At 44.7% G+C, this 25,494-nt stretch overlaps 1 protein-coding gene across 5 annotated transcripts in view; it reads left to right on the top strand.

Annotated features, from left to right (window-relative positions):
- Positions 1-25,494, top strand: part of ADGRL3 (adhesion G protein-coupled receptor L3) — a 437,224-nt gene that overhangs the window by 337,119 nt on the left and 74,611 nt on the right. For 4 of the 5 annotated variants that reach the window (XM_064510233.1, XM_064510234.1, XM_064510238.1 and 1 more), the window contains 4 exons: positions 549-854; positions 2,642-2,745; positions 8,809-8,994; positions 12,795-12,833. In XM_064510233.1, coding sequence (XP_064366303.1) covers positions 549-854; positions 2,642-2,745; positions 8,809-8,994; positions 12,795-12,833 — 635 coding nt within the window. The remainder of the gene's footprint in view (positions 1-548; positions 855-2,641; positions 2,746-8,808; positions 8,995-12,794; positions 12,834-25,494) is intronic. The other variant, XM_064510237.1, reaches the window with a different exon arrangement.

Below are 25,494 nucleotides of genomic sequence, written 5' to 3' on the forward strand. Positions count from 1 at the left end.
ATACTGCACTAATAGCAAGTGTGGTCTGCTTCACCGGACCTAAAAGAGATGAAAGTCTCAGCTCTCTGGAGCTTACAGGCAGAGCTTACTGGATGGTCTGAGGTTGTTCCTCTGGGCAGCAAGGTGATCCTTGCATTTAATTTTAATTTCTGGCTAGCCTGGAGTTCTCATGTGGCTATCTTTAATGAATGAACTTATATCCATTTTGCTGGACATGGAGCCACTCTGATAAAAAGGGAGGATTTGGGGATGCTGGAAGAGGCAGCAGTGGGTGTTAGGGAAATCTCGGAGGGTGGGAATTTAAGACATGGTATATAGAGGTGCCCATGCACCAGAGCGGCACTGGGGCCAGCAAGCGATAGCAGATAAGGAGGACATGCTCTTATGGCTCTTGTTGCATCTTCATTCATCTGCAGCCAGTGTGACTTGGCCTTTGCAAATTTTGCTGGGAAACCATCACTCCATAAACATCTTAAAAGCAGCACCCAGCACACACACCCCCTCTTTTTTTCCCTTCCTCTCTCTAATCCGCTCTCGCCTCGTTTCAGGAGCGTCACCGTCAGGAGCACTGGGCCTGGGGAGCACCCCCAGCAGCACCACAGCGCGGGCAGCCACCAGCAGCACTGGGAGGCCCACCACCGCCTCAGCCTCGGGCAGAAGGAACAGGAGCACCAGCACGCCATCACCCGTGGCCAACATCCCCGACGAGGTGACCACGCACCCGCCACCAGCCTCCTCCCAGCTCCCACCAGCTGGTGCTGAGAGCTGCGACCCCGTGGAAGCCCGCGATGTTATGTGGTCTCGGACCCGGCAGGGCCAGGTGGCCAAGCAGCCTTGTCCCATGGGCTCCATCGGTGAGTTGAGGGGTGGTGGGACGAGGTGAGCCAGCTCTGTAGGTGACGGGCTTGAACATGCCTTATGTTACGTTGAACCTGTATGTTACGTTGGTGAAGTGTGGCAGGCAGCCTTGGAAAGCACAGCTGCGCCAAGGACCCAAACCTAAAGATGCCAAGCACCTTGTGCAGGGTCTTGGGCATCCCAAGCTCCAGCCATGAGAGAGGAGGCCACTAACCACCTTGTAGGGTTGAGCCCCAATAGCCAGAAGAGACCTTTCCTCTACAGATTTTATATTATTCCTGCTCTGCCTGTAATTGTAGTCTCCAGGCTGGTTGACTAATGTGTTGATGCCTGAAGTTTTGCTTGTTCAGGGAGGGGGCAGATCAACAAAACTTGAATTTTGACAGCACTCCCTGCTTCCCTGTTTTCATTTCAAAGGCTGCAGCCAGTGCTTTTGGACATGGGTATTCCCAGCTTAGGCTCCTGAACCTGTGCGAGTAATTTTTTCCAAACTGCAGCCAGCATCTAACATGACCAACAGGGAAAGCAAGGGGAAGAACAAGGCCAAGTCTTTCCCAATGGTCTGTTGTTGATTGGATTTTGCTTCTTTTCTTCCACTCTTCCCCTCAATTGCTTGTTTCCAAAAGGTTGCTTTTGGAAAGTTCCTGTCCAAACTAAAACGTGGTGGAATGAATAATGGATTTTGGCACGTGGTTTACTTGACCGTATGTTAACAAATGCAGTTTGCAGAAAATACTTATTTTTTGAGCTAGTCCTAAGGCAGAAGGTGGAGGAAGTTGCCTGAGAAGTAGAGGCTGGAGGGATCTGGCTTGTGGAGGAGGCTTTCTATTAATTCTCCACTTCACTGCCCAGGGGAGCCATTTACATTTGTGTATCCTAATTCTAACTCTCTCCTGAATTCAGTGAGGTCAGTCTGGTAAAATGCATGTGAAGTATGAGGGGAATGGAAAGAAGTGAGCAGTGAGAGTAGGTAAAGAACATTTTCCTTATCTTTCTCAGACCTGCCTGATAAAATTAAGTGTGCAAAAAGCCTATCGTATAGCTCCCAGAAAGAGGAGAGTCTGAACTGAACCTATAAGAAAGAAAAAAAATAATACAAAGGCAAATTAAGGCTGGAGGCAGGGAAGCATTTTCCAAGAGCAAGGGCTATGAGCCTGGAGCATCCCCGCAGGGGAGTGGAGTGTCCTGTTGCATGAGTTACGGGAAACTTGACTGGGTGAAAATACTGCAGGAAAAAATAGCCCTTGTTGACTGGGGGTGGTCTGGAGCAGGCAATAAGCCTTCCCCATCTCTAATTTCTGGGATTTATGGGATCCGTTAAAAGCTGCAGTATATTATTCAAAGGAGTAAAATCTGCGTAAAGCAGGAGGGGACGAGGAAGTTGGGGTTGGATCCTGGTGTGCCATTGGTGGGCAGAGCAGGCGAAATGGCCTTGGCTGCTGGCCTTGCTTGCGAGATCCAGCTTCAGTTTCTCGCTCCCTAGCAGCCATCCTACCTGGCCTCGGGCAAATTCCTTTGGATGTCTCCGTAGTCTCTGGCTAGTGAAATGGAGATAATGTCCCTGCCTTCCTGGGTCTGTTAGGCCTTAAAGCCCTAAGCGCTAAGGTAATGGGAGATTAGGACCCTGAGATGACTCAGAAGCATCCTCCTGAGCTTCTGAACACTAATGAGCTACCAGGCTTCGCATGAGGTCTCAGGCCTGGTGAAACGAAGCCTGTAAGCCCAGGTCCCAATGAGGAAACGCAGCCGGCAGCACTGAACACAGCAGCTTTCCCCTTTGCAGGTGTCGCAACTTTCCGGTGCCTTGCACCCGACGGGATCTGGGACTCCCAAGGACCAGACCTCAGCAACTGCTCTTCTCCCTGGATCAACCACATCACGCAGAAGGTAAAGCCCTTCCCACACATTGACTGCACCGCGTCTGTGCACGGCCTTTGCCTCCATTCCCTGGTTGTTTTCACAACAACCAAAGTAACCAACAGTCACAGTGGCTGTGCCAGCTCATAGGCATGAGCCATGAGTAATTGTGAGGAGAAAGCAAGGCTATAAAAATGCTATGGAAATTAGTGCAAAGAGGATGAGGGAAAGGCAAAGGTCTGGAGAGTGGAATTAAACCAAAATGTATGACATTGCTTGTCTGTGGCAAGAAAAGGAGGAAGAGGGAGGAGGAGGTGAGTGGACAATACAGAAAACTCTGACTTATTGCCAAAGGAAGCTTTCTCTTTCACACATCCCCAAGGATTTTCTGCCTTGCAAGTACAAGATAGACCCTGTAGCTGAGAAATCTTCACCAGAGAAAGGCAGGCTCGGTGTGACATGTTTGGATCGTGCTACAGACTTTCTGGTTTTAACTTCTTCCCAAGCTGTAAAAGGGCTGATGGAATAGAAAACAATGCTGCACTAATGTGTATCCTTTGACTCTTAGGTCCCTTGATGAATGTTTCGTAGCACTTCATCATTTATCAGTGTTAGAAGTGCATTAACATGTGACAATAGAAGTTCAAGACAAGCAGACTTTATTTGATAGCAATATGTTGAGCGTTTTTGTTATTAATGCGCAGTGGTGCTTTCAGCTGATTTCATTACAAACAGAGACCAGATGTGTGTTTACGCCACAGTGTCTGTGGGCTGAATCCTTATTATAGCAGTTTGGGTGGATCTGTTTGCTCCTCTAGCCAAAGTAGGAGAGCCCTGGTGGTACCGGCTAGCTGTGCTGCTGCATGGTAGAAACACTGTGCTCCCGGCAAGCTGAGCAATGGGATGGGGTGACCCCTCCGGAAGAGACTTTTTGTCCTAGCCATCGCCCACGTTAACCAAGGCTCAGTTACCTGTGAATCGCTAGCATATATCCTCCCAATCAACCCTATCAAGCATAACCTGTATTACTCATCCCTCCCCAAAAAAGGGGGAAAGATGTCAGTTAACATGGGGCTGCTCCGGCGCAGTCGTTACCGAGCCAGTGCCCCTTCTGTCCCCCGCAGAAGGGTAGGTAGCTCTCCCGGCATCCCATCAGGCTAGTTGATTAATAAAGACTGCCTTTGCTTCTGCTAGCAGCTGTGCAGCTCTTGTTTTATGACCCACGTACTTGTGCTGGAGGGGTTAATATTACTTACTCTCGTCATAATTCATCCAGGCAGCTGGGGGACCTCTTGCTGCTCAGCAAAGATGGTTAGGCCATTAGCCATTAGCAGAGGGAAATAATAGCCTGTGCTGAGGAAATCTCTATCAAGGTTAGGCTTATTTTATTTGAAACCGCAGCTATCATTTGTGTAACAAATGAGCTCTGTTTAATTTGTTATGCGCTTTCAAAGCAGGCTAAAATTGAAGAGCCAGATTTTCAGAAGTGCCAGCAGGCCACAACTGGGACTGGACTTTTTTTTTTTTTTTTTTTTTTGGTATGATTTTTCTGGAGGAATTCAGCTATGTTCAGCTTTGGGAACCTTCCACCACTCAGTGGAAAGACTAGGAGAAGCTGCCACATAGGCCTGGATCCAACCTTTTGGTGCCTGAGTGGGGATCTGCTGGCATCTTGGGACTGTGTGGCCCAACCGCGATGAAGAGGCGCTACAAATGGTCAAGCCTTTCCCTGAGCAACTTTGGAGAGGAAAGTCCTGCCAGGGTTACCGGGGGGCTTGTGTTGGAATTTGCATTCAGTAGGATCCTTATCGCAAACACTGGTTTTAAATTACTTGTGAAATTCACAGTTGCCGCGTGGTTTCCCAGCCTGAGCCAGAGGCTGGGAAGTCATCACTGCGCTTAGAGGTGGGGCCTGGTTTATCTCCGTAAAGGAGTGCTGGGGTCTCACGTCCCCGCCGTGTTCCGGGGCACTTCCCTGCCCCAAGCCTGCTGCAGGACTGGGGGGTGGTGGTGCCTAATGGTCCACTCTGGCACCTCTTTCAAGCTGGGAAAGGAGCCTTTCACCAGAGCAAAGCCAGCTACTCTTCTTGCTGCTGTGGTGGTAGCTAGAAGAACAGGTAGGTAAGCCATGATGCAAGGGCAAGGAGAAGTCTGCACACAGCATCTCAGCTCTCCTTCATCTGCAGCGCTCTGTGCCGCCTTGGCCAGCCTCCGCGGTTGCAGTACAGTTCACAAAATTGGCAGAAACACTGCTTTGGCAGCTGGGGCTCATATTTGCTCACTGTGTCTTCGCTGTTCATCTGCTCCTGTCCCTCAAAAATCCCCTGCTCTATCGAAGCTGCTCAAGAAGATGGGTGATAGGTCCTCTGTAGGGATTGCAGTGAAGCTGGAGAAGCTGTTAGGGGACCAGCATGCTTGCTTTCATGTCTCTGTAGTGAAGTAAGGATTGCTACTTGCTTCTTTTCTTTCTCCTGCTGAGCTCCGACTGTACACTGGGTGTTTGCTGCTTGCATCATGGTATTAGGTTTTACAGCCCTCTATTAGCTTCCATTAGAGTTATTGTGCTTGATGGAAGATCAGAACAAATGTCCGCTTCAGCAATTCTTTGGCCTCCTGACATTTACTTTAACTTTATTGTTGGTGCCTACCATGCCCTCGCAACATAGCAGGAGAATAAACTTGCCAGCGCTATTGAATTATGCACTGCTACGTGGGTTATTTCTAGAGTCAGGCAGTAAAAGGAAGCAAAAAGGTCATCTTTGGATACGTTGCACCATCCTGATCGTGAGGTCATACGTTCAGCCTTAGACTGTTTGTTTTACCTCTTGCTTTCATCAGTACCAGCCTTTGTGCAGTGTGTGGTTTGCCTGAAAAAGTCTTTTCCTCACTGTGGCTTTTGGTTGTGGCTGCTTCCTGGGAGAAAAAGCACCACTCTGAAAGAGGAGAAGCCTTTTTGTTCATGTTGTCCTCTCAAACAGACCAGCTGATACAGTCAGAAAGTGCAGAGAAGTTTTAGGGCTCAAGACAGTGAGAGCAGCTTTGCGGAGCACACCACTGCGTCGCAGGTCCACCCCAAGGTGATCGAATGGAATTGGGTCTTCTCCAGAAAATAAATTAGAAAGCCCCGCCAATGAGAATGATAAACTCTGACTATCTTGTATGAATGCACACATATAAAGAAACCTCTGCTAGAGAAAGAAAATGGTTGTGAAGGCCTTGCAGGCTCAGAAGTTGGTGCAGAGTCCCTGTTTAAGCGTTGCAGCCCAGCTGTTGGTTCCTGTGGTTCCTGAGGAAGTCTGTCAGATATTTGCCCCTTCTGAAAATGACATCACCTGTATGGCCTTTAAAGCTGGCCAGTCCATCTTTATGTCACTGGTTTCAAAAATCTTAGTTGAGTCTTTCATGCCATTTTTTATATAGATAGATAGATACAGATAGATAGATAGATAGATATCAAAATCAGCCTGAGGCTTCAGGAAAATGTATTTGCCTTTATGACCATGATGTTCAGCACATGATGTTTCAGCACATACACTCGCTTCCCCGGCATCTCTTTCTTATTTCCTCTGAATTTTCTTCCCAAAATATCTCCTTCTCTGGAATTGCTCTCAGTTTGTATTCTGCTGCCCTCTTCCGCAGCCAGTTCCCTCTCAGAAAGGTAGTGGAAAAAACAGAGAATAGTGCTGCCAGGGAGGGTTGCTGTTAGCCTTTCCAGGCAAAAGTCCCAATTTCCTTTCCCCAAACTCTGTGAAACAGGCAGGAATATATGCCCTGTCCAACAGCAATTGTTTTACAATCTCTTCAGTTGTAAGAAGACAAAAGACAATGGTACAACTAGGAAAACATTAGCAAATTGTTTCACAATGTGATTTCAGGTATACCAATGCTAATTCGTAAATCTGGCCTGAATCCTGTCAGAATCCTCAAATGAAGTAAGGGAGCATTCTTTGAGTAAGATAGAAAGCTTCGTTTTGTGTCTTGGCATTTTTGGGAGGAAGTATTTTTGCCCCCTTCAAGCTGACATTCCAAAACCGAATTGGACCGATTTGTAAAAGGGTAAAACTCACCCAGAGAAACGAGCAATCCAATTTGGTTTGAACAGAACAGTTTCTTTTATCCCAGAATCCCTTATATCCCACAGTGAGGAAAGAAAATGAAAAAAGTTTAGTCTCAAGTGAAAAAGAGTTTGGGGTTTTTTTCCTTTTTTTTTTTTTTTTGTCCTTCAGCCTCCCAGCAGAACCGGCTCTTTGCACGTTTTTTCCTTGCTTCTTGCTCGCCTCTCAGTGACAGCCCAACCCTTGCTGCTCCCTGGCATGAAGAACCTCCTAGGGTTGTTCCTGATTCCTGTGGCCAGTGGTGACATTGTTAGCATTTGGGAAGCAAGTATTACATTACAAAAGAATATTACATGTCCTGACATATATAGGAGATGCCTTAATTTCAGTGGGAAATGCTCAAAAGAATTAGGGAAGTTAACATTAACGTGTCATATGGCCATGACTGCAGGCACCCCTCACGTTATACAGTGGTATGTCTATATATATATGCATATATGTAGAGGCCTGGTGGTGCCTGCTGCAGAAACGGTGGCTCAGCAACATCACAGTGACCTGTAGCTGCATCTTCTAGGTGATGATGGAGAGGTTTAAAAGATACTGGTGCTAGGAAGTAGCTTCAGCACCCCTCAGCCGCACACGCTGTCCCAAGGGAATGGCACGTTCCCGGGTTTTCAGCAAATCTGGACGCGTGAAATGAGTTTGGGCAAATTCTTCCGTCTTCCAGGAGTTTGCAGGGTTGGAGCTTTAATATGTCTTTATTTGGGCATTTCTTCAAATGCTGCTTAGTTGGGGATATTTAGTTGGTCACAGTAGAATTGCTTGGATGTGCAAGCAATTTTTAAGAGTGCATTGGCAATCAGTCCGAGAGAGAGGACTTACTAGTGGCCAGCCCGCACAGATTTTGCAGACTGGTAGGAGCAACAGCAACTTACAGCTGTCAAAAGGCTTTTTTCCAGGGACAGAAAACTGTTGGCTCTGAGCTTGCCAGTCTGCACAGATGCACAGTTCAAAAGGAAATGCATATAACAACGATTGGGTAGCAGGGTTTTTTCTAATGTAACAGAAAAACCACTTGCATTTCTGTACTTTTCTGCTGAGCTGATAGAAACACCCTGTGTCATGATACATGTTCAGTGGTGAACAGCCGTAACATCTTGACGTCAATCTCTTTATGTAAAGGCATTTAGTGCAGTCATTCTTTCGAGTTCTGGGTGCCAACAAAGGAGGTCGAAATTCAACTTCCATGTTGAAGCACGGCTTTCTTTAACTGCTTAGGAGAGCAGGCAACCGCAGGCAGCTATAAGAATAGGGCCTGGTTTCTATAGCATTAGGTTTGTGTGTAACAAGGAAGAAATTACTCAGTTTCTGAATATAAGTTATCACTGCTCTAATGGGAAAAACAACACATTATCAGTTTTATTTATCTTATCTATACCATGATATGTTTTAATCCTCTGAAGATGAGCATATGAATATCTTCACTTACGTTTCATTAAATCAGATGGGCTGTTGCTGTCAAATTGACGGAAGCGAGTTATTCATTTATAACTCAGCTAATTGATTTACTGAGAGGTGGAAGCTCTGCCTGCTATCTTTCCCTATAATCTCACTTTTATAATAAGCACCAGAAATTGAGGGAACAAGAGAAATATCCGATTTCTAACTATTGGCAGATAAGACAGTTGGAAATTTCATATGAAGAACCCAGCAGAGTTGGTCATTTAGCCTGATGGAGAAGTGGTAGCTTAATTTATATGCAATCCTCTATAATTTCTACTGATCCCTAGACTATTCTCCCTGGATATGCATTCAAGATCACAGAGGCATGTATAATGGAAAAAAAGATCAGCATCTTGAAATAATGTTTCCTCAGTGGCCTGTTTCATTTTTTCAAGTGGCATAGATACGGCAACAGGATGTTGGAGCTTTGCTTTGCAGAGAGTTTCCTCACTTAACCCTATGGGGCCGGTAGGGCCTGGAGCAACATCATGCTAGCAGCTGGGGATGATCTTCTCCTCCCTTGTCCCAATTGCAGATGAAGTCGGGGGAGATGGCCGCCAACATTGCCAGGGAGCTTGCGGAGCATACGAGAAACCACTTGTACGCTGGGGACATCACCTACTCGGTGTCTGCCATGGTCCAGCTGGTGAACCTGCTCGATGTGCAGCTCCGCAACCTAACGCCTGGAGGGAAAGACAGTGCCGCGCGCAGCTTAAATAAGGTAAGGAAAAGGGGCCTCAGGAAGACGTAGGCTAAAGAGGGGGTTGGCTTTTTCCGGAGAGGTGTTAGAAATCTCTTGCTGAACGAGAGTCGTTTTAGGGCTGTGACTCTTTCTCAGTAGACAAGAGTGCCTGGTAGTTTTTTGTTTGCATGGTATTTTATTCTGCTGAGAAAGGCAACGGTTGTAAATGCCAAGCGTACTGGCGGTGCTGGGAAACGTATCCCGCTTGATGGGTAGATAGATGAACTCCAGGTGCTTTGTCCTGGTCTCGGCTCTCATACTCTGGTATGAGACTCATTTGAATGATGCCACAGCAATTAATTTGGATTCATGCCTGCGTGACTGAGACCAGCAGTTTGTCCAGTGCTGCATCCATCTGTGAAATGACATATAAGCCAGGCAATATGAATATTTAAAGCCCCAAAGAGATGAAGAGAGTCTGGATTTTTGATTTTTTTTTTTTTTTATCTCATATCATTACAAGATGGTGGATGTGAAGGTCAAATGAGCACTTTCATACATGTACGTGAACAAATGAAAGCAGACAGACACATTTATTTACACTTCAGATACATTTACTGAAGGTGCATCAGATGCCAGTACATTCACATTTAAAGTACTTAAGATGGCTTAATATTAGAGGGCCACCTTAATGACTATGTGCAACTTGGCCCAGAAGCACCTTTCCACGTGACAACAGTGTGGTTTCTGTGCCATCTGGATGAGAGGAATTATTAGTCCTGTTGTCATTTCCAGAATTAAGTGGAATTTTTACATATTAAAGATGCCAGAAATTGTGGAGGAAATATCAGCTCTGGCGTTCGTAAGAGTACATTTAAAGTTGAGATTTTCCTTCCATCCAAGACCCTCTGTATCCCTGAATCTCAAGTAAACGCATGGATTACAGCTTATATCGGATTTAAGTGGGGAATTGTGTGGGCCTGGGCATTGGAGCAAGGGTGGCTGAACCCTGTGGCTAGAAGCCCAGAGTTGTATTGGCCACATCATTCAAATAAGGTACCAAATTTTGTTCTCAGCTGCCTAGCAGGCTCTGATGGCCCTGGCACCTGTGTACGCGAGAACAGAGCTTGGTCCCGAGGTTATGCAAGGAATAAATTATCCCAGCTAAGCCTTCTAAAAAGAAGTATTTTTCAGAGAAGTAACATTGCTGTTTCGTTGTAAGTCATTTTTGTAGATTTATACTGTTTTAAATGTAAAGGGCTTCTGTATTGTTCAATATTACAGCCGCATGGGAATTGAAGTCCTGCATATCCTGTGCTTTGCATGTGCTGAGAATTGGGTTATCCTGATGCTTTTAATTAGTTCTGCTTCCAGCTATTTTATAACAATGTAGGTAATAATTGTATTAACTGTTACATCGGCATAACATTATTTGTTATAATCATACCATGATTCTTCATTATGAAACGATGGCGATATCTGGCAATATCAGGTAAAATCGGCAATTAATGTCACATACTAACCGGTTTCATGAGTTTAGTCTGCTTGCTCTTCCGAATACTCCCTAGGCACACCCAATGTTGTGTCACTTCCGCTTGGCAAGCCCGCGTTTCTCCTTCCTTTTTTTTTTTATTTTGCCTGCTGATATGTCCCCTGTTGGCGTGAAAAGGGGTGGCGCAGCCGGGAGCAGTGGCAGGAAGGACAAGGCTTGCGCAGGCAGAGCGGTGCTGGCTCTGCGGGTGCTCCTGCGGTCCCCCTCGCGCCCAGCTTTCCCCACCACCACCACCACCAGCTCCACACAACCACCTCCTATGAATCAATTCTCCACATTAATATTCTGGACCGCATGGAGTCCTGCAAAACAGCGATGCGAGCCAGTGATCCAAGTGACAGGCTCGGTAATTTACTTGCTCTCGTTCCCCACTTAATTCTTTGGAAGAGCAACTGCTCTGTGTTCATTTAAGAATGCATGAATTCAGCTTGGAAGTAGGATTGGGCAAACAAAAGGCAGCAGAGTTACGACTCCATTTTCCCCTTCACTGATCAAGAGTATTTCCAGGAAAAAAAAAAAGAAAAAAAGAAAAGAAAAGGGAAAAAAAGTTATTTTCAAAGAGTTTTGTTTAGTGCTGTTTAGTCAAAAAGAAGAAATATAGTAAACACTAGCCGTTAAATGCTCTTTTAATCATTAAAAGAAATGTACTGGGGATTTGGCTTAATACTGCATCTGAAAGTAGTCACCTGTGCTGTTTGTGGGTTTTTTTCTTTTTTTACAAGCTGATGTACAATGAATTGAAATAAACTGGCGTAATCAGAATTTTTAAAAGCCATCCTCTTTCAGCAGCCACTTTGCTGTCAGTAAAAGCTTTATGCTTTCCACTGGATCCAGCTTAGTTAAGGTAGTAATTGTTCCTTAGCAGGCTGGCGAGACCCCCAAGTGGATATCTCTGTAATTTTCAGCAAGGCTTTCTTTGATCTTCATTTGCTTCTATAAAGTCTTCATACTGGCCAAGTTTACCCAGAGGATGATTTCTACTGTTGCAAATTGATGAATTAAAAATTGAATTAGGCAGTGCATTATACCTGGGTCTGTTTTGGTTGTTGCAGCTCCTCAGGACTTCGGGAAACAAATTTGGCCCTCAGTTGCGTTAAGGGGGTGTAATGGGATTGCATTGCTGCAAGTTGAGAGCACAGGTTACCCCAAATCTCTCTTCAGGCATAATTCCAACCCGGGTGCATCAGCAAAAACAAAACCAGACAAAGCTGTGGCTCTGAGCAGCTTGATTTTGCAAGGTTTCATTGCAGCGATGCAGAGGGGTCTCATTTCTAGCTCACTCCTGCAGACAACTCGGAAAGTCCTGTGGAAGTAAATAAGTGTCTGCTTGGATTTAATGATGCATTTAAGTGCAGTTATCAGGCAGAAGGCATGCAAGTGCCTGGCAAAGTGCGTTCTTAAATGTGGCTCCTATTCAAGAGGTGGGATTCTTCATGAAATGGCCATTCAGCATATAAAGCATTTAGGCCCCATAATTACAGACCCATGGAATGGTTGAGGTTGGAAGGGACCTCTGGAGATCATCTAGTCCAATGCCCTTGCTCAAAGCAGGGTCACCTAAAGCATGTTGCCCAGGACCGTGTCCGGACAGCTTTTGAATGTCTTCAAGGATGGGGACTCCACAACTTCTATGGGCAACCTGTTCCTTACACAGGAAAGTACAACTCAATATGAGAGAGGACTGGAAAACAGCCCTGAAGAGCAGTGAGACTGCAGCACTAGGGGCTTCGGCTTGAGCTAGCGACCTGAGCGGGTATCTTCAGGGGATATATTCATGCAGGTGGGTCTGTACTGCATTCCTGGCTGCTGCATCCTGCCCACTGGAAATGATCCTGCTAGTCCAAGGCCAGTTTGGTGCTGCCGTGCCCTCAGCACCGCCGCACCACTGAGCCCACGTTCCCGTGATGTAGGTGAGGATCAGCCCCATCCTTTCCAGCCTTGTTTGGCATGGAAATGCCAGGGGTGATTCCAGAGCTGTAAGGAAAATGTAGCCTCTTGAGCCCTTCCACTTGATTTCCATGTCTCCTACCATCTAACAGCTGCTCTCGCAAAGTTCCCAGTCTGCGCTTTACTGGAAAGGGACTAACCCGTTTTTCTGCAGCCGGTCCTTCCAGCCTTCCACTGCTGCCTAACCCACATGCTTCCTTTGGTTTGTTTTGTTTCTAGGAGCTGTTTAAAAGAGAAATGAGTTTTTTGCGTAGGCGTTTTCTTTGATTTTTTTTTCCTTGTTCTGTCACTAACTTGTTTTTTCTGTTCCGTCTTTAATCTGCTGTCTTTGTGGACTCAGCTTCAGAAAAGGGAGCGCTCTTGCAGGGCCTATGTCCAGGTATTTCTTGCGTTTTTAATGCCTGTCAAGTTGTTTGACTGAATGACTGGGTGAAGTGGGTCTTGTCTCTGTGCATCTGATTATTATCATCTTTGTGGCAGCAAGTTCTAAAGCTAAGGTTACAGGATAATGTGATAATTTCGTTATTCATCCGCACCACCACCACCTGCCCAGTCTCTCAGACCTGGAATAAATTCACAGCAAAAACTCTGAATCAGAAAATGGGAAAAACTGAAGGAGACATGCGACAAGATCCATTTGGCCCCTGGAATAATCAAGGCAGTGTGGACGCGTGCAATTAAAGAACACAAAACTCCTATTCACAATGTCATTGTTGTTATTGAAGAATAATTGCTATGTGCGTTTTCCTTGCTTTTCCTTCTTCTCTTAACGCTTGAAAATTTAGAAACAATTCCGACTTGCAGCACTTGGCATGCGGGAGGAGGCAGAATCATAATGAAATGCAGCGTGTCCTCACAGAAAGATGTAGGAAGGAGGAGTGTGCTGCAAACTAAATTTAGAATTAAGAACATAACTTTCCATAAAGTTCACCCAGCTGCGGCCTGCTTTTTGCAGCCTTACATCATGTTCTCAGTGAACAAGATGGTCCCAGGGTTTTCGAGAGACCTGCTTGTAGTCTCTTCAGGAGTGGGTTGCCATTGTATTTATCCTGTCACCTTACTTTATAACACTTGCTCCAGCAACTTTTATATAAAAGCTGTTTGTGCGATATTGGTGAGTTAATGTTGCTTTAAGAAGTGTGAATGTTCTGCCTCCTAATTTCTGTTCCTTTAGTTTACCGACTTTGATGTTGTGCTTGCGGATGGTTGGTCGTTATTTATAAGTGTGTAACACACCAAGGTGTAAATGTGAAACTCACATTTCTGCAGGGGGCTGTGAACATGCTCTGAATTTTTCTGCAGAGCACACCTTCCTATAGCCTGTACTGACTTTATTTCGTGAGCACTCACCTCATTCAGCACGTGGGATTGGATGGCTTAGATTTCTGGGGCATTAAACATAAAGCTGTTCTCCTCCTTGCTGCTAGCCTCTCTGCCTTCACTTTGGCAGAGAGAAAGCTGTCTCTCATCTTCCATACACATCGATCAAGATGAATGTCCCCATTGGGACTGACGTCCCTTGAGATCTCAGAGAAGGTAATAACTAGCATTTTAAGGAAAGTTGACACCGAGTGCTTGCTCCCAGGCTAGCTCTTCGGCTACTGGTAGCACTGGGGACCTGGTGAGGCCAATTGCCCATGGGGTGGACAACCCGTTGGGGACCGTGGGTGCGTATTCAGGTGGCATGCTTCTCTCACTGTGACTGTTATTCCAGTTGCAAGATCCAGGCTCCGTTAGATGGACCTACCTGACCTGTAGTGATCCTTTGCCTAGCAGTGTAGGTGTACTCTGCGAACAGTAGATGCACCATCTTGGTCTTTTTGTCTTCTTTCAAGCAGTAGTGAATAGTGGATTTAATCTACTTTACAGAAAGCTTGAAATTTATAGAAGAAAGCCTCACTTCTGCAAAGGCTTAAGCCTATTCCTCTTTTCAAGGCTTAAGCCTATCCCTAATTTCAAGGACTCTTTCCCTTTCATTTGGAAAGGCTACTTGTGTGTTTAAACATTAATCATGCCCCTGCCTCTTACCAGACAAAAACTGATGAAAGCTTATTGCCTGAGTTGTTTAGGCTAAATATTGGCAAAGCTGGTAAAAGAGAACAGTCATGTAGCAGAGGAATCGAAGAATGAGGTAGATGACCTAAGTGAACCTTTACAGCTCTGCTTTGTACTGTATGGAGCTAAAATAATGCATCTAGACATATTTTCATACAGTATGTTTCCATTTGGAAAGTCATGTAGCTGAAGTCATCAAAAAATCTTTTGTGAAAGTGTCTATAATAGCAATTAAATGTGACTGCAGATATTCCCATCACAGGCCACTTACCCTTTACCATCCAGTGAAGCATTTAGGCTGGCTGAGGCAATTTAGCAGAACTTTGGCAACAAATCTTAGATGGGAAATCCCAGACCTCATGAAGTCCATGGGAGATGGGAAGTGCCTGGGAAACATGGCACTGAGGGCAGAGAAACTGAGTTTTCAGCCTTGCTGACATGATGAGCTTGTGCTGATGATCGTGGGGAGGATCCATAGCTGAATTCAGCACACATGGATGGAAGGGTAGCTTTGGTCCGGTCCTCCCTAAATGAAGGGAAAACCCTGTACAAACATTATGTGCAAGATATCCAGTGATTGTAAAAATCAAAAACGCAATTGAAAACAGGTGAATTTGGGGTGACTGGGTAGATAATAATCGCTAATATCAGTTTTAGTGGTTTTCTTGGGCTGACAAACATAAGTGGTCATGAGAGAGCCCCTGTGACAATTGAGATATAAAGTCTTCTTGAGCACAAACTAGATGAATAAAATAAACAGTGTGTAAAACTGAACTGGAAATTTTGTAATTTATTCAAATGTGAGACTGTGGGAATGCAGTATCAGATTATCATCTTATCTCTCTGGGTAATTTCATAATTAAAACAAATATTTATTTAATTTGTCTGTAAAATGTCATAACATTTGTTGAGTTAAAAGCTCAGGGATTTTATTTACTGGAGACAGAGGTTATGGATGTTCCTACTTTAGTTGTGAATGTAGTAAGATGTCTTTGTTCTCTCAAAAGTTCAACAAAAAACAACCAATGGGTGACGTGATAAATGCATATTAATATAATAATGACTAGATAGCTGCCTAGGGATTTGTAAATAACAGGGATATTTAAGCAATCGCTGCACAGGATTTAATTCATAATAGTGAGAATCAACTAGACAGGCCTAGTTGACCAAGGAAACTTATTTTATACAGCTCAAAGGTTTCTGGAGGATGGTTTCCTCTATGGAAGAGTGGGACGATGACAGCCTCATTGGTCAAACATGGCCGTGTTGCATCATATTATCATTTTTGCGTGTGTGAGGTGTCTGGGCTCTTTAGCGAACCACAGTAGCCTCCACCGAGCTTCATTCATTTCCGCTGAATTCCACATCTGCATGTTATTGGAGAGCGTATTTAGGACTGCAGCTGTGCATAGAGTCAAAATCTCATGCAAACGTAAAACTAGAAGGTGGGCTGTACCCCCCGGGTAGGCAGGGGTAAGCATCAGCTCCTCTGAGTATTAACCCTCTGATGGAGTGTACAGCCCAAGTGAGCTGCTTTGGGTTGCTCAAAGACATGACTCATCCCATAAGTTGGGCGTCTAAGATAGACGGAGGGAATTGCCGTGGAAAGGTGCTTGTCCGCCTTGGCTGACAAGGAAGAGCTCGGACCAGATGCCTGGCTTTTTAGTGGCAAAAGATAGCTGAAACAGCGCCTGCTTGGGCTGTGTTCTCCTCTCATATTCCTGCCCACCTTTGGGTAATGTGCTGTTCCTGACATGCTATACTGGGGGTGGAATGACAAAGTTGTGCTGGAGGGTGAGTCACTGTGGGCGACGTGTCCGCTTCATGTAGCCTCACTTGGTGACTCGTCTGTGACATAAGCAGGCGAGAATTCCCAAGCATGTAGTCAGAATTGGTATTTGTGCATTTTCCCAAGGCATTTCTCCTTAAAGCGAAGCGCAAGAGGTGTAGAAAATGTAACTGTTCATCTTTTGGGGGCTGTGAAGCAGGTTTTGATGTCACAGATTTCTTCCGTACCCTGCAGCAAGTGACATCTGCTCGTTATTTCTCAGCTGCCCAGCTGTGTAATGCTGTGGGTGCAGTTTCCATGGCCTCCAGGAAGAGAGGTAGGGTAGTAAAGGAAAAAAAGAAAAATGAATACTCATATTGCAATGAAGGATGGCATATTAACATGGAAAACTTACACATGGGAAAAACAAAGAAGCCTTCACCATTAAGATTTGGTAGCTGGAAACAGAAATTGTAAGGAAGGCTTATTTTGAACCCTTCTGAAAGGCAGCACCATTCACCTCTTACCCTCCACTCCAGGTGTGCACACTGAAACACAGAGACATACTTGATTATAAAGTCTGGGGTCAGATCCTTGCTTTGCTTGTGTTTTGTGGGCTGGAGCTCGGGGGCATCGCAAGGCCAGTGTCTTCCCCTGCATTGTCAGCCAGAAAGCCCTTCCCACAGGAAACTATGATCTGCACTTGGGATGGTGATCCTAGAAGGTAGAAACTTCCCAGGGGGCTCCTGTTCTCATTTTTTTGTTGTTGTTTTTAAAGCCAGTCTCAGTTGCTTCAAAGCTGGAGGACAGTGAATGCAATAGCTGAACCGAATGAACATTTTGTTGAGGGATGGAGGAGGAAGCAGCAGTCCATGGCTTTTGCAGCATTGCCCAGGTCTAATGGTATTAGCTGCTGTGGTTCCCACCAGCCTCCGGGCCAAACTGTTTGCCGCAAGCCCTGTGCTGTGTTTCTGGGCTTCTCTGTGCAGTAAATGGGGAAGGTGATGGAGGTGCTGCTCACCCCGTGAAGATCACAAGAGCTTTGCAGATAATGTCAGAGCCACCCGTGAAGCCTGTCCTGAGCTGCTGACAGCTTCCGGGTAGCAAAGACTGCTGGTGGTTGCAGTCCAGAGTTGTCCTGGTTCTCCTGGAAGTTATCTGAAAGCTTCATGTTTACAGCATTGGCTGTTTTAATTGTTACACTAAGCAAAAATGAAAGGCTTTCCTCAGAGGATTCAGGGCATTAAGTTTAGAACTGATTAAAAGAAGAGCCTTTTTCTTTTTTTTTCTTTCTTTCTTTTTTTTTTTTTTTTTTTTTTTTTGCTTTGCAAACCTGGTCTCTCTTAGCAGGTAAGAGGTGTATCTGGGACGCAGCCAGGACTATCCAAAGTGGCTTAATTCTGTCTGTCCCACTTGCTTGCTTGCTTGCTTGCCCTGCTGGTCCCAACTTGTGTGAGGCCTAAAAGAAAGAGCCTTGCAGCTCCAAGACAGAGCGCAAATTGAATTACACTGCGTTTGCTTGTGCTGGTGTCGCGCCTGTGACAAGAAAGACTCTAACCTCCATTTATACAGAAAGGGGCAAATTAATGAGGATTTTCGAGCTCCTTGTTTGGTCACTTAATTGGCTGTATGACAAAGCGCTCTGTGGTGCGTGTCAAACAACTTTCAGAGTCCTCTAATGATTTGTGCGTTGCTTGAGTCCCGACGCTATTCTGTGCAGCCTGTCAGGCTAGGTATCGTTGTTAAAGTGGCTGGAATAAATTGGCTAGCAGTGTGCATACAATGTAGTATATTAACTATAGCTACAGGGAGCACTTTTAGCAGCTTTCTTCAGGAGATCTAGATGTTTGCCTATAAGCATCAAAGCGCCCCAAACTTTCATTTAATATAATTAAAAGGACATCTGAAAGAAGTGTGACTCGCAGCAGGGTTTCCACGGTTTGGTAGCCCTTTGTTAAAACTCTGTGAACTTAATATATTTCACAGCGTGAGCGACCTGCGCTTGATTTGTGTCAGTAAGGGGAAAAAAATATAAAACCCCACCCTGTGTGTTTCTGCTGCAGTGAGCCTGTTGTGAGGGGAGAGGAGGATCAAAGAGTCAGCCTTGGGTTTGTCACCGGCATCAAAAACTCTGCGCATAAATATTAATGCATTTTACTATATGTTCCTCTACCCAGAATTAAGCTGCATGCATGGTAAGAGTCCCACACCTAACACAGCAAAACTGGAAAAATTGGTAGTGTTTTCTGTGCTGCCGCGGGCTTCCTTTCTGCTTTTACCTGAGTCAGCCCTTAAATCTGATGGCCCAGGGAAAAGTCTCTGCATCGATTGCTCAAGGGGCCAGGAGGAAGTGTCCCTTGGATTTGGGCAGTAGGAAGAAAGGGTGGATCTCATGGACTCCCTAGGAGTTCCTGTGAAGGCTATGGATATTCTGTCAAAGAAGCACTTATTGTTTGCAAGCCATTTTCCTCTCTTTGTACAGCTTTGCTCACAGCCCTTCTGTAATTATTCTAGCTGTTGCTTGTATAGTCTCAAATCCCAAACAGTAGGATGGCAAATACAGATGATTCATAAATGCAGTTCTCGGCTTATTCTGCAGGGAGGATCTCATTAGATGAAAAGGATCGTATGTTATTTCCTTCTTCCCAATCAGTTCCTTTTATTTCAGTCCTGCAGATGCCTTCTGACCTTAAAATATTCTTCCCTGTATACTAAGGAAAACAAAACCATAAACCTGTAATTTGTAACCTTCTTTTATTTCTCAGAGCTCCTGTTTTTCCTGTGTTCCCATTGGGATATTATTGGTAGTTCAAGGCCAAGACTGCCAGCCTTGCATGCCTAGTGCTAGGTCATTAATTCTATAGTTAAGCATTTTGTAGATGGCCTAATTTTAATAAAGGTCAGTGCCTTTACTCTCGTGACAGTGCATTCCTAGCAGCGCTGAAAGTCGGGCCATTTCTGCACTGTTACCATTCCTGTGCAGAAGACTAGCAGGAGACATTTGAATAATTTATTTATTTTTAACCACGCATTGCCTTTCAACTAAATTCAGTCTAAATGTGTGCTGGTCCATTTCAGTGAATATGACAATTGTTTTGCGATGACCTCATTGCTTTGGAAAAAGCCTTGGAGACTGTCTGAGCTTCCCGGGGAGAAATTGTCTCCAGTGTGCCGACTTGTCTTTTGACCACAGACAACTTTTAATTTGGATTTAAAAGAGAAAGCTATAAGAAGAAAAACCTTGTGAGTGTGGAGAGCCATGGAGGGAGGTTTGAAGGCAGCTCCCAGCCCAGAAACAGAATGTGATGACATTTTCCTTGTTTAACATCAGCTAAAGCAATAACGTGCTCATCCATTTTTGATCTGAAGTCCCACGTAGCAGATGACTGTTCCAGTTTGACTTGTGATCCCTGTATATGGGGTACAGTCTCCTGTACATTTTCCACCCAAAAAAGGACAGTCATATCTTGAGCCTGGTCCCTTTCCATGTGGTCCCCTTGCCAGGACGGGGTCTCCTGGCATACCTGCATCCATGCATCCCTCCTGAGCTTCGGATCTGAAGTATCCATTAATGGGAGTTTCTCTTGTAATGGCACTTTTAATGGCCAGAGGCAGCAAGAGCACAAATTCCAGCCGAACTTGTCATCAAAGAAATTGAATGTGTCTTTAACTCAATTAGTTTGGAGGCTTGTGAATAATGACAGCTTAAGAAAAGGGTTTGTTTTAGCACTGGGTGTTTTATATGAATACAGAGAAAAATCAGCTGTCCTTGAGCAGGGAAGCAGGCAGGCTTTTTTTTTAAAAAAAATCACCACTTTCCAGTAGGAAAAAGAGAATAATGTTGCAATTCTTAAACCACATCCACATTTCAGTGCAAGCCCCTCTGTAGGGTTTTTCCTTTTCATTGCCCACTGCGGACCTGAAAGGGCTTTTGTGCTTTTTTTCCTCCACTGATTTGCCGTAAAACCTCAAGCTGCTGTTAACAAGCAGACTAATAATGTTTTTGCATGCTTTGCTTAATGATGATGATGATGCACTTGTTTGGGAGCGGCACCCAGAGGCCTCGGGCAGGATCGGACCCTCAGAGCACAAAGCCAGTCTAAGGCCCCATGACTGTCCTCTACAGTGTTAGCATGATGGTTCATGCCAAGGGGGAGCCAATCTTTCTTGATGAAGCTGTGCCAGTAAGCATCGTTTGTGTAGGGCAGCTGTACAAGTACTGCTCACTTCACACACCAGCCAGGTTTTCAGTATACCTGTGCAAAGCTTGGCTTTGTTGACATACCTTCCCTCTATGCTAATTTGTGACACTGCATTGTGTCACATATTCCCGTTAGATCAAGGAATGCAATTGTTAATAGTGTAAGGTAGGGCTTTAAATGTCATAAAATGCATGGACATTAATTACAGATGTCATAACAAAAGTGGTATTTTAATGTTCTGCCCCACTGTCCTCATTCACCCAGAGCTGCTGTAGAAGCCAAGGACATAGGGTCCACGCAAAATAATGCATCAAATGTTTTCAACCCCATCTTAAGGAGCTGCTCTGTAGCAAAGAAGGACAAACTGAAAGTTTGAGTATAACTTGACCAGTAGGTCCTGGTGGCATTCCCGTGGTGTGAACCAGGATTTTCTCATGCACTCTTGAAAATGTCCTCCCATTGTCAATCCTCTGGGCTTTTTTGTTCTTCCATCAGCTGTCTGCTCGATGAGAGGCTAACAAACAACATACGTTTAGCGAGCGCCCAACTCCAGGAGGCTTGCTGGTTTTCTGAGGTTAGGGCTGCTGTCTGCGAGCACGGGGCCGCGACAATCTGCTCCTAGCCTCTGCAGCAAGAGCCTTGAGATGAATAGGTCCGACAGCTCTTAGTGTTCTCCAGCATCAATTCCCAGGTAAAGGTAGATTTTACATACAAAACACAGCTTTTCTCCAAGTGCCTTGGGTGTTGGTACAACGATAGATAGCTAGGTGGATATGGTGTCCATGGATATATACACACTCCTAGGTTTAAGCTGTGTGTCACTTAGCCAGACACTCTCACCAGACATTTATAGAGGGGGAGAAGATAAAAATAAATGAACAAGCAAAATTCAGTTTTACGGAATGAAGCAGCTGTCACAAAGGAAATCAATGGGATATGTAGGATCAGCCTTTTAGTAATGTATAATTACTGTAAGACTCCTAATTAGTTGCCTTTTGACAATACATATTTTAATACCAATTTGTAAGTGTTTGAAAAGGAAGTTTTACATTTTGTTTCTGTTTTGTAACCTCAGGACAAAATCAAGAAACCATGAGCATCTGCCCTTATTTAGGAAAGTTTTTTCTCTGCACGTTATTAGCATTTATTTATTTACACTGAATGTACACTCTGTGGTGCTGTGTAACTGCATAATGAAGAGGATCACCATCAAGGGATTTATCTTCCATGCTTGGCATGTTCTTGCTCTTCTCTTGATGTCCAATTATAGCCTCTGTTGGAGACGGACTATTAGGCTCTGTGGACCTTTCATCTGACCCAGTTCTTACTTTAGCTTCTCTGTGAGCAAACATGGGCTTGAGTTCAGGGGGTTCGGTTTCACTTGTATGGGTACTCTGATTTTGTAGTCAGTATAAAGCTGTACCTACACATCTCTGGGGGTCAGACAACAGACGGAAAGTTGTCCCTCTTGGCTCCCCAGGCTCCCTTCTGCTTGTTCCCTGGTTCATCCATGCTTCAAGGCTGCAAAAAAACAAGCTATGACTTGTGAAAGCTTTCCCTAGGTGTCTTTTGAGTTGCTGCTGTCCTTCTCCCTAGGCATATGTGTAGCTGTGCTGTTCATTCTTGTAAGCCACAGCAACCATGGCATTGGTTTGGTGCCATGCTGTGGGTGACGTTGAGGTATATTGGAGCAGCTGATCAGATGGAAAGAAATGATTGAAGCCCACACATTTTCACTTTTCATGAGGCTCACAAGAGCCCTTTAGCTCCCTTGGAAATTGTTTGGAAGAGGGATCAGGCAAGGGAAGAGAAGACAACTTGTGCTGTGATACAGACATGAGAGTCTCTCGGTGCTTGGGTCAGGGATCTTCCTCCAGGTTTGCTTCATCAGACTGCAAAGAAATTGGAGCAGGTGCCAAACCCGCCTAAACTGTGACAGCTCAGCTTAAGTGCAAAGGCAGAGGCCGGTCTTTGTCCTGCGTGCCAGCCTTCCCACAATTCGAGCTCTCCTACCCAACTTTTCCCCGTTGGGATCTCTCTCTCTAGAGACACTGTTGCTTTAACAGCTGTTTTGTTTCATTTAAACACCTACCTCAGCTCCTGTCCAAAATGCAAACATTTCATTAGCACCTCATCTCCTTAGCTTCAGCCTGCAGCACTCAACGGTAATGAAGTGCTGCACTCAGAAATACAGTGCGGGGAACACTTGATTAATGCACTGAGGCAGGTGAGGGGAGTGACCCTCTGAGAAAAGCAATGGGCTAAATTCATCTCTGATGTAATGCCAGCAAAGACAGTTGTACCAGCTTTGCTCCAATCTACGTTAAGCATCAGACCCAAAGTCCTTGGGAATCTTTCTGAAAAATTTGCATCAGACCCCAATTCCAAAGTGACACAAAGTGCCTGGTTTCAGGTTAGCCACCTCAAGAGGATTCTAACCACAGCAGTGCCTGTTTGATCAGGAATACATATGTGACAGGAGACAGCACGTAAGGCCTAACTGATGTTCTTTCTCAAGCATTGCATGCACACATGTGCACGCATGCTTTGTAAAAAAATAAGATACACATAAGATAAAATAATTTTTCTGGGGAAAAATCTTTGCAGCAGATATTTCACCACAACACAAATAGTTTGGCATCTGTTTCATGTTTAGACAAATATACATTACCTTTCCATGCAAAGCCAGGAGCTAGATCTGCTGCAAAGACTGACTCCTTCCACCATGCAAATATTGAGAAAAGTATCCAGCATGTTGTTTTAGCAAAGATTTAAAGACCCCATTAGTAGCTGAGCAAAATGAAAGTAATGCAAATTGTGTTCTGCATTGTGTTCTACGTTGAAAGAGGAGAAAAAAATCCTCATTTTATGCTTTCCATGAATATGAGATCTTTTTAAGAAAACACTATGCGTAGGACCTGCATAGTGACATAGTTATGCTTTTTGATCACTGGAAAAGCATAACACTTCCTTTCCAGTCTATAAAGAGATAAGCTACCAAAGTAAACTACAGAAATGCATTAAGAGCTACAGAGATTGGCCTTTAAGTTTTTAGAATACTGAAGAAGCATACTTAAATGCTATGGATTTTTTATATTTCTTTTTCACCATTAAAGGTAACCAGTTTATTTTAGGTGCATGTACCAAATGTGCTAAGATGATTTTTTTTTTTTTTTACTATTTAGGAAAATCCATTTAATGATCAGTTTAACCAACTGATTTATGGTCAATAACTTCCAATTAACAGCAAGGGAGAAAGGGATTCCAGCTCTGGGTTGTAAAGGCTTCACAGCAAGAAGATTTTTGCTGCCTGATACCACCAAAAAATGGCTCCTAGACCCTGGCAAAGCTGGTCCCATAGAATTCGATAGGAGTTTTGCCATTGATGTCAGTGCTATGTTAACCTAGTGCTGGCAGTAGCACTCAAGGACAGTCCCTCAAGATTTTCAGCCATTTCAGTTTGCTATAGTGGTTGGCTACTCAATACTTTGGGAAGCCAAGCCCAAGCCAGGTCTCCCACTCAGGAGAAATGTCATCTGTTAAGGAAGGGATCAGGGGAGTAGCTGCCAGGGAGGGAGAAGATCTGCTTAAGGTAAAGGAGAGGTTTGGCACAGGAACAAATGAGTTAATTGGCCATGAATAAATTTGTGTTGGAGAGTAGGAGCTTTTTCTGTAAAAGGAGTCTGATTCTGGCTCAGCCTTCCAATAAGAGGGACATAGTATGAAAAAAACCTTCCAACCTTGAGGACCTTGGAGATAAAAAGTCTTTGGCATATGAAGAGAATTTGCACTCTGATTGTGGTACAAGAGCAGGGAGCTGTGATCGATGGCCAGGGGCTGGTGTTAGCCCATACCCCCATGGGTGTGTCTGAACCTGCTTGGAGTAAGTACAGTGTTGCTCTAGGAAAAGAGAACCTCTTGGATGTTCAATCCCTACCCATGGTAAGGGACAGATGACGTTTAAGTGTACTGTGCTTCCTCAAATGATGCTAACGCATATGGTATCATCTCAGTGAAATGTCTTTCTGGAATTAAAAGCACCTGGCTTTTCTGCACTGGCAGGTCTTTGCTTCTCCTTGGACTTCACTGTAATTGAAACTTCTTGAAGGTCACCTGGATATAGCAATAGCAAACTCTGAACTGATGTGATTATATTCTCCCATTTGTACGTGAGCATGATTGGCAACTGCAAATCAGGATGCCCTCCAATCTGTGGGTCATGTGTTGTCTTTGTAACATGCCTCCTGCAGGGCTCTGCTGGAAAACAGGCTATGCCTTATCTTCTTTTCATATGTCACCTTCTACTGCTGGGTTTAGGAGCACTGTCAGGAGTAAATACAAAGTATTTCCATGAAAGTGAGCCGTGGTGTATCCTCTAGTCTTGCAAAAAGTTGACATCCCATGGGACTGTCTTTGCCACGCAGAAGTGAGGTGAGCGGTTATATGCACTTTCAAAACACAGAAAATTATTAGAAACGGGAACTTCATCCTGAAGGGAAAGTTGGTTTCTGCAGTCACTGTTAATTGGCAGTGGAGGTCTCTCTTTGTGAGGCAGACCTGCTTGATGGCTACCTAACTACAGCTATGGAAACGCTAACCAGCAGAAGAAAGCGCTGTCAAAGTATCCTTTTCTCTTCTGCATAATCAGTTTTACCAACCAGTACACCTAGTTTCATTAAAAAGTGTTAGCTTCAAATAGTTGAGCCAGCTATGGTTAGTAACTAGGCAGGGACTTTGGGTCAAGCAAAAGCTTCAGGTTGGGTAGGCTCAAGTGGTGAAATTTAGAAATCATGAGACTGGAGCAGTTTCCTGCGATCCTGATGCACATCCACATTAACCCGTGGGAAGTTCTCCCTGGGAGAGCTCTTTGTTTATGGCAACATGGGGCACAAGGTGCCCTGCGGGAGGCATTGAAGTTGTTGCCTTCCTGACAGGAGCTGTTTGAAGTGTGGTATCATATCCAAAGCTCTAAAGGCACCTGCTGGTTTTGTGGATGAAGGAAGAGCCAGGAATAT

The sequence above is a fragment of the Dromaius novaehollandiae genome, chromosome 4 (assembly GCF_036370855.1).
Source record: "Dromaius novaehollandiae isolate bDroNov1 chromosome 4, bDroNov1.hap1, whole genome shotgun sequence".
NCBI classification, from domain to species: Eukaryota; Metazoa; Chordata; class Aves; order Casuariiformes; family Dromaiidae; genus Dromaius; species Dromaius novaehollandiae.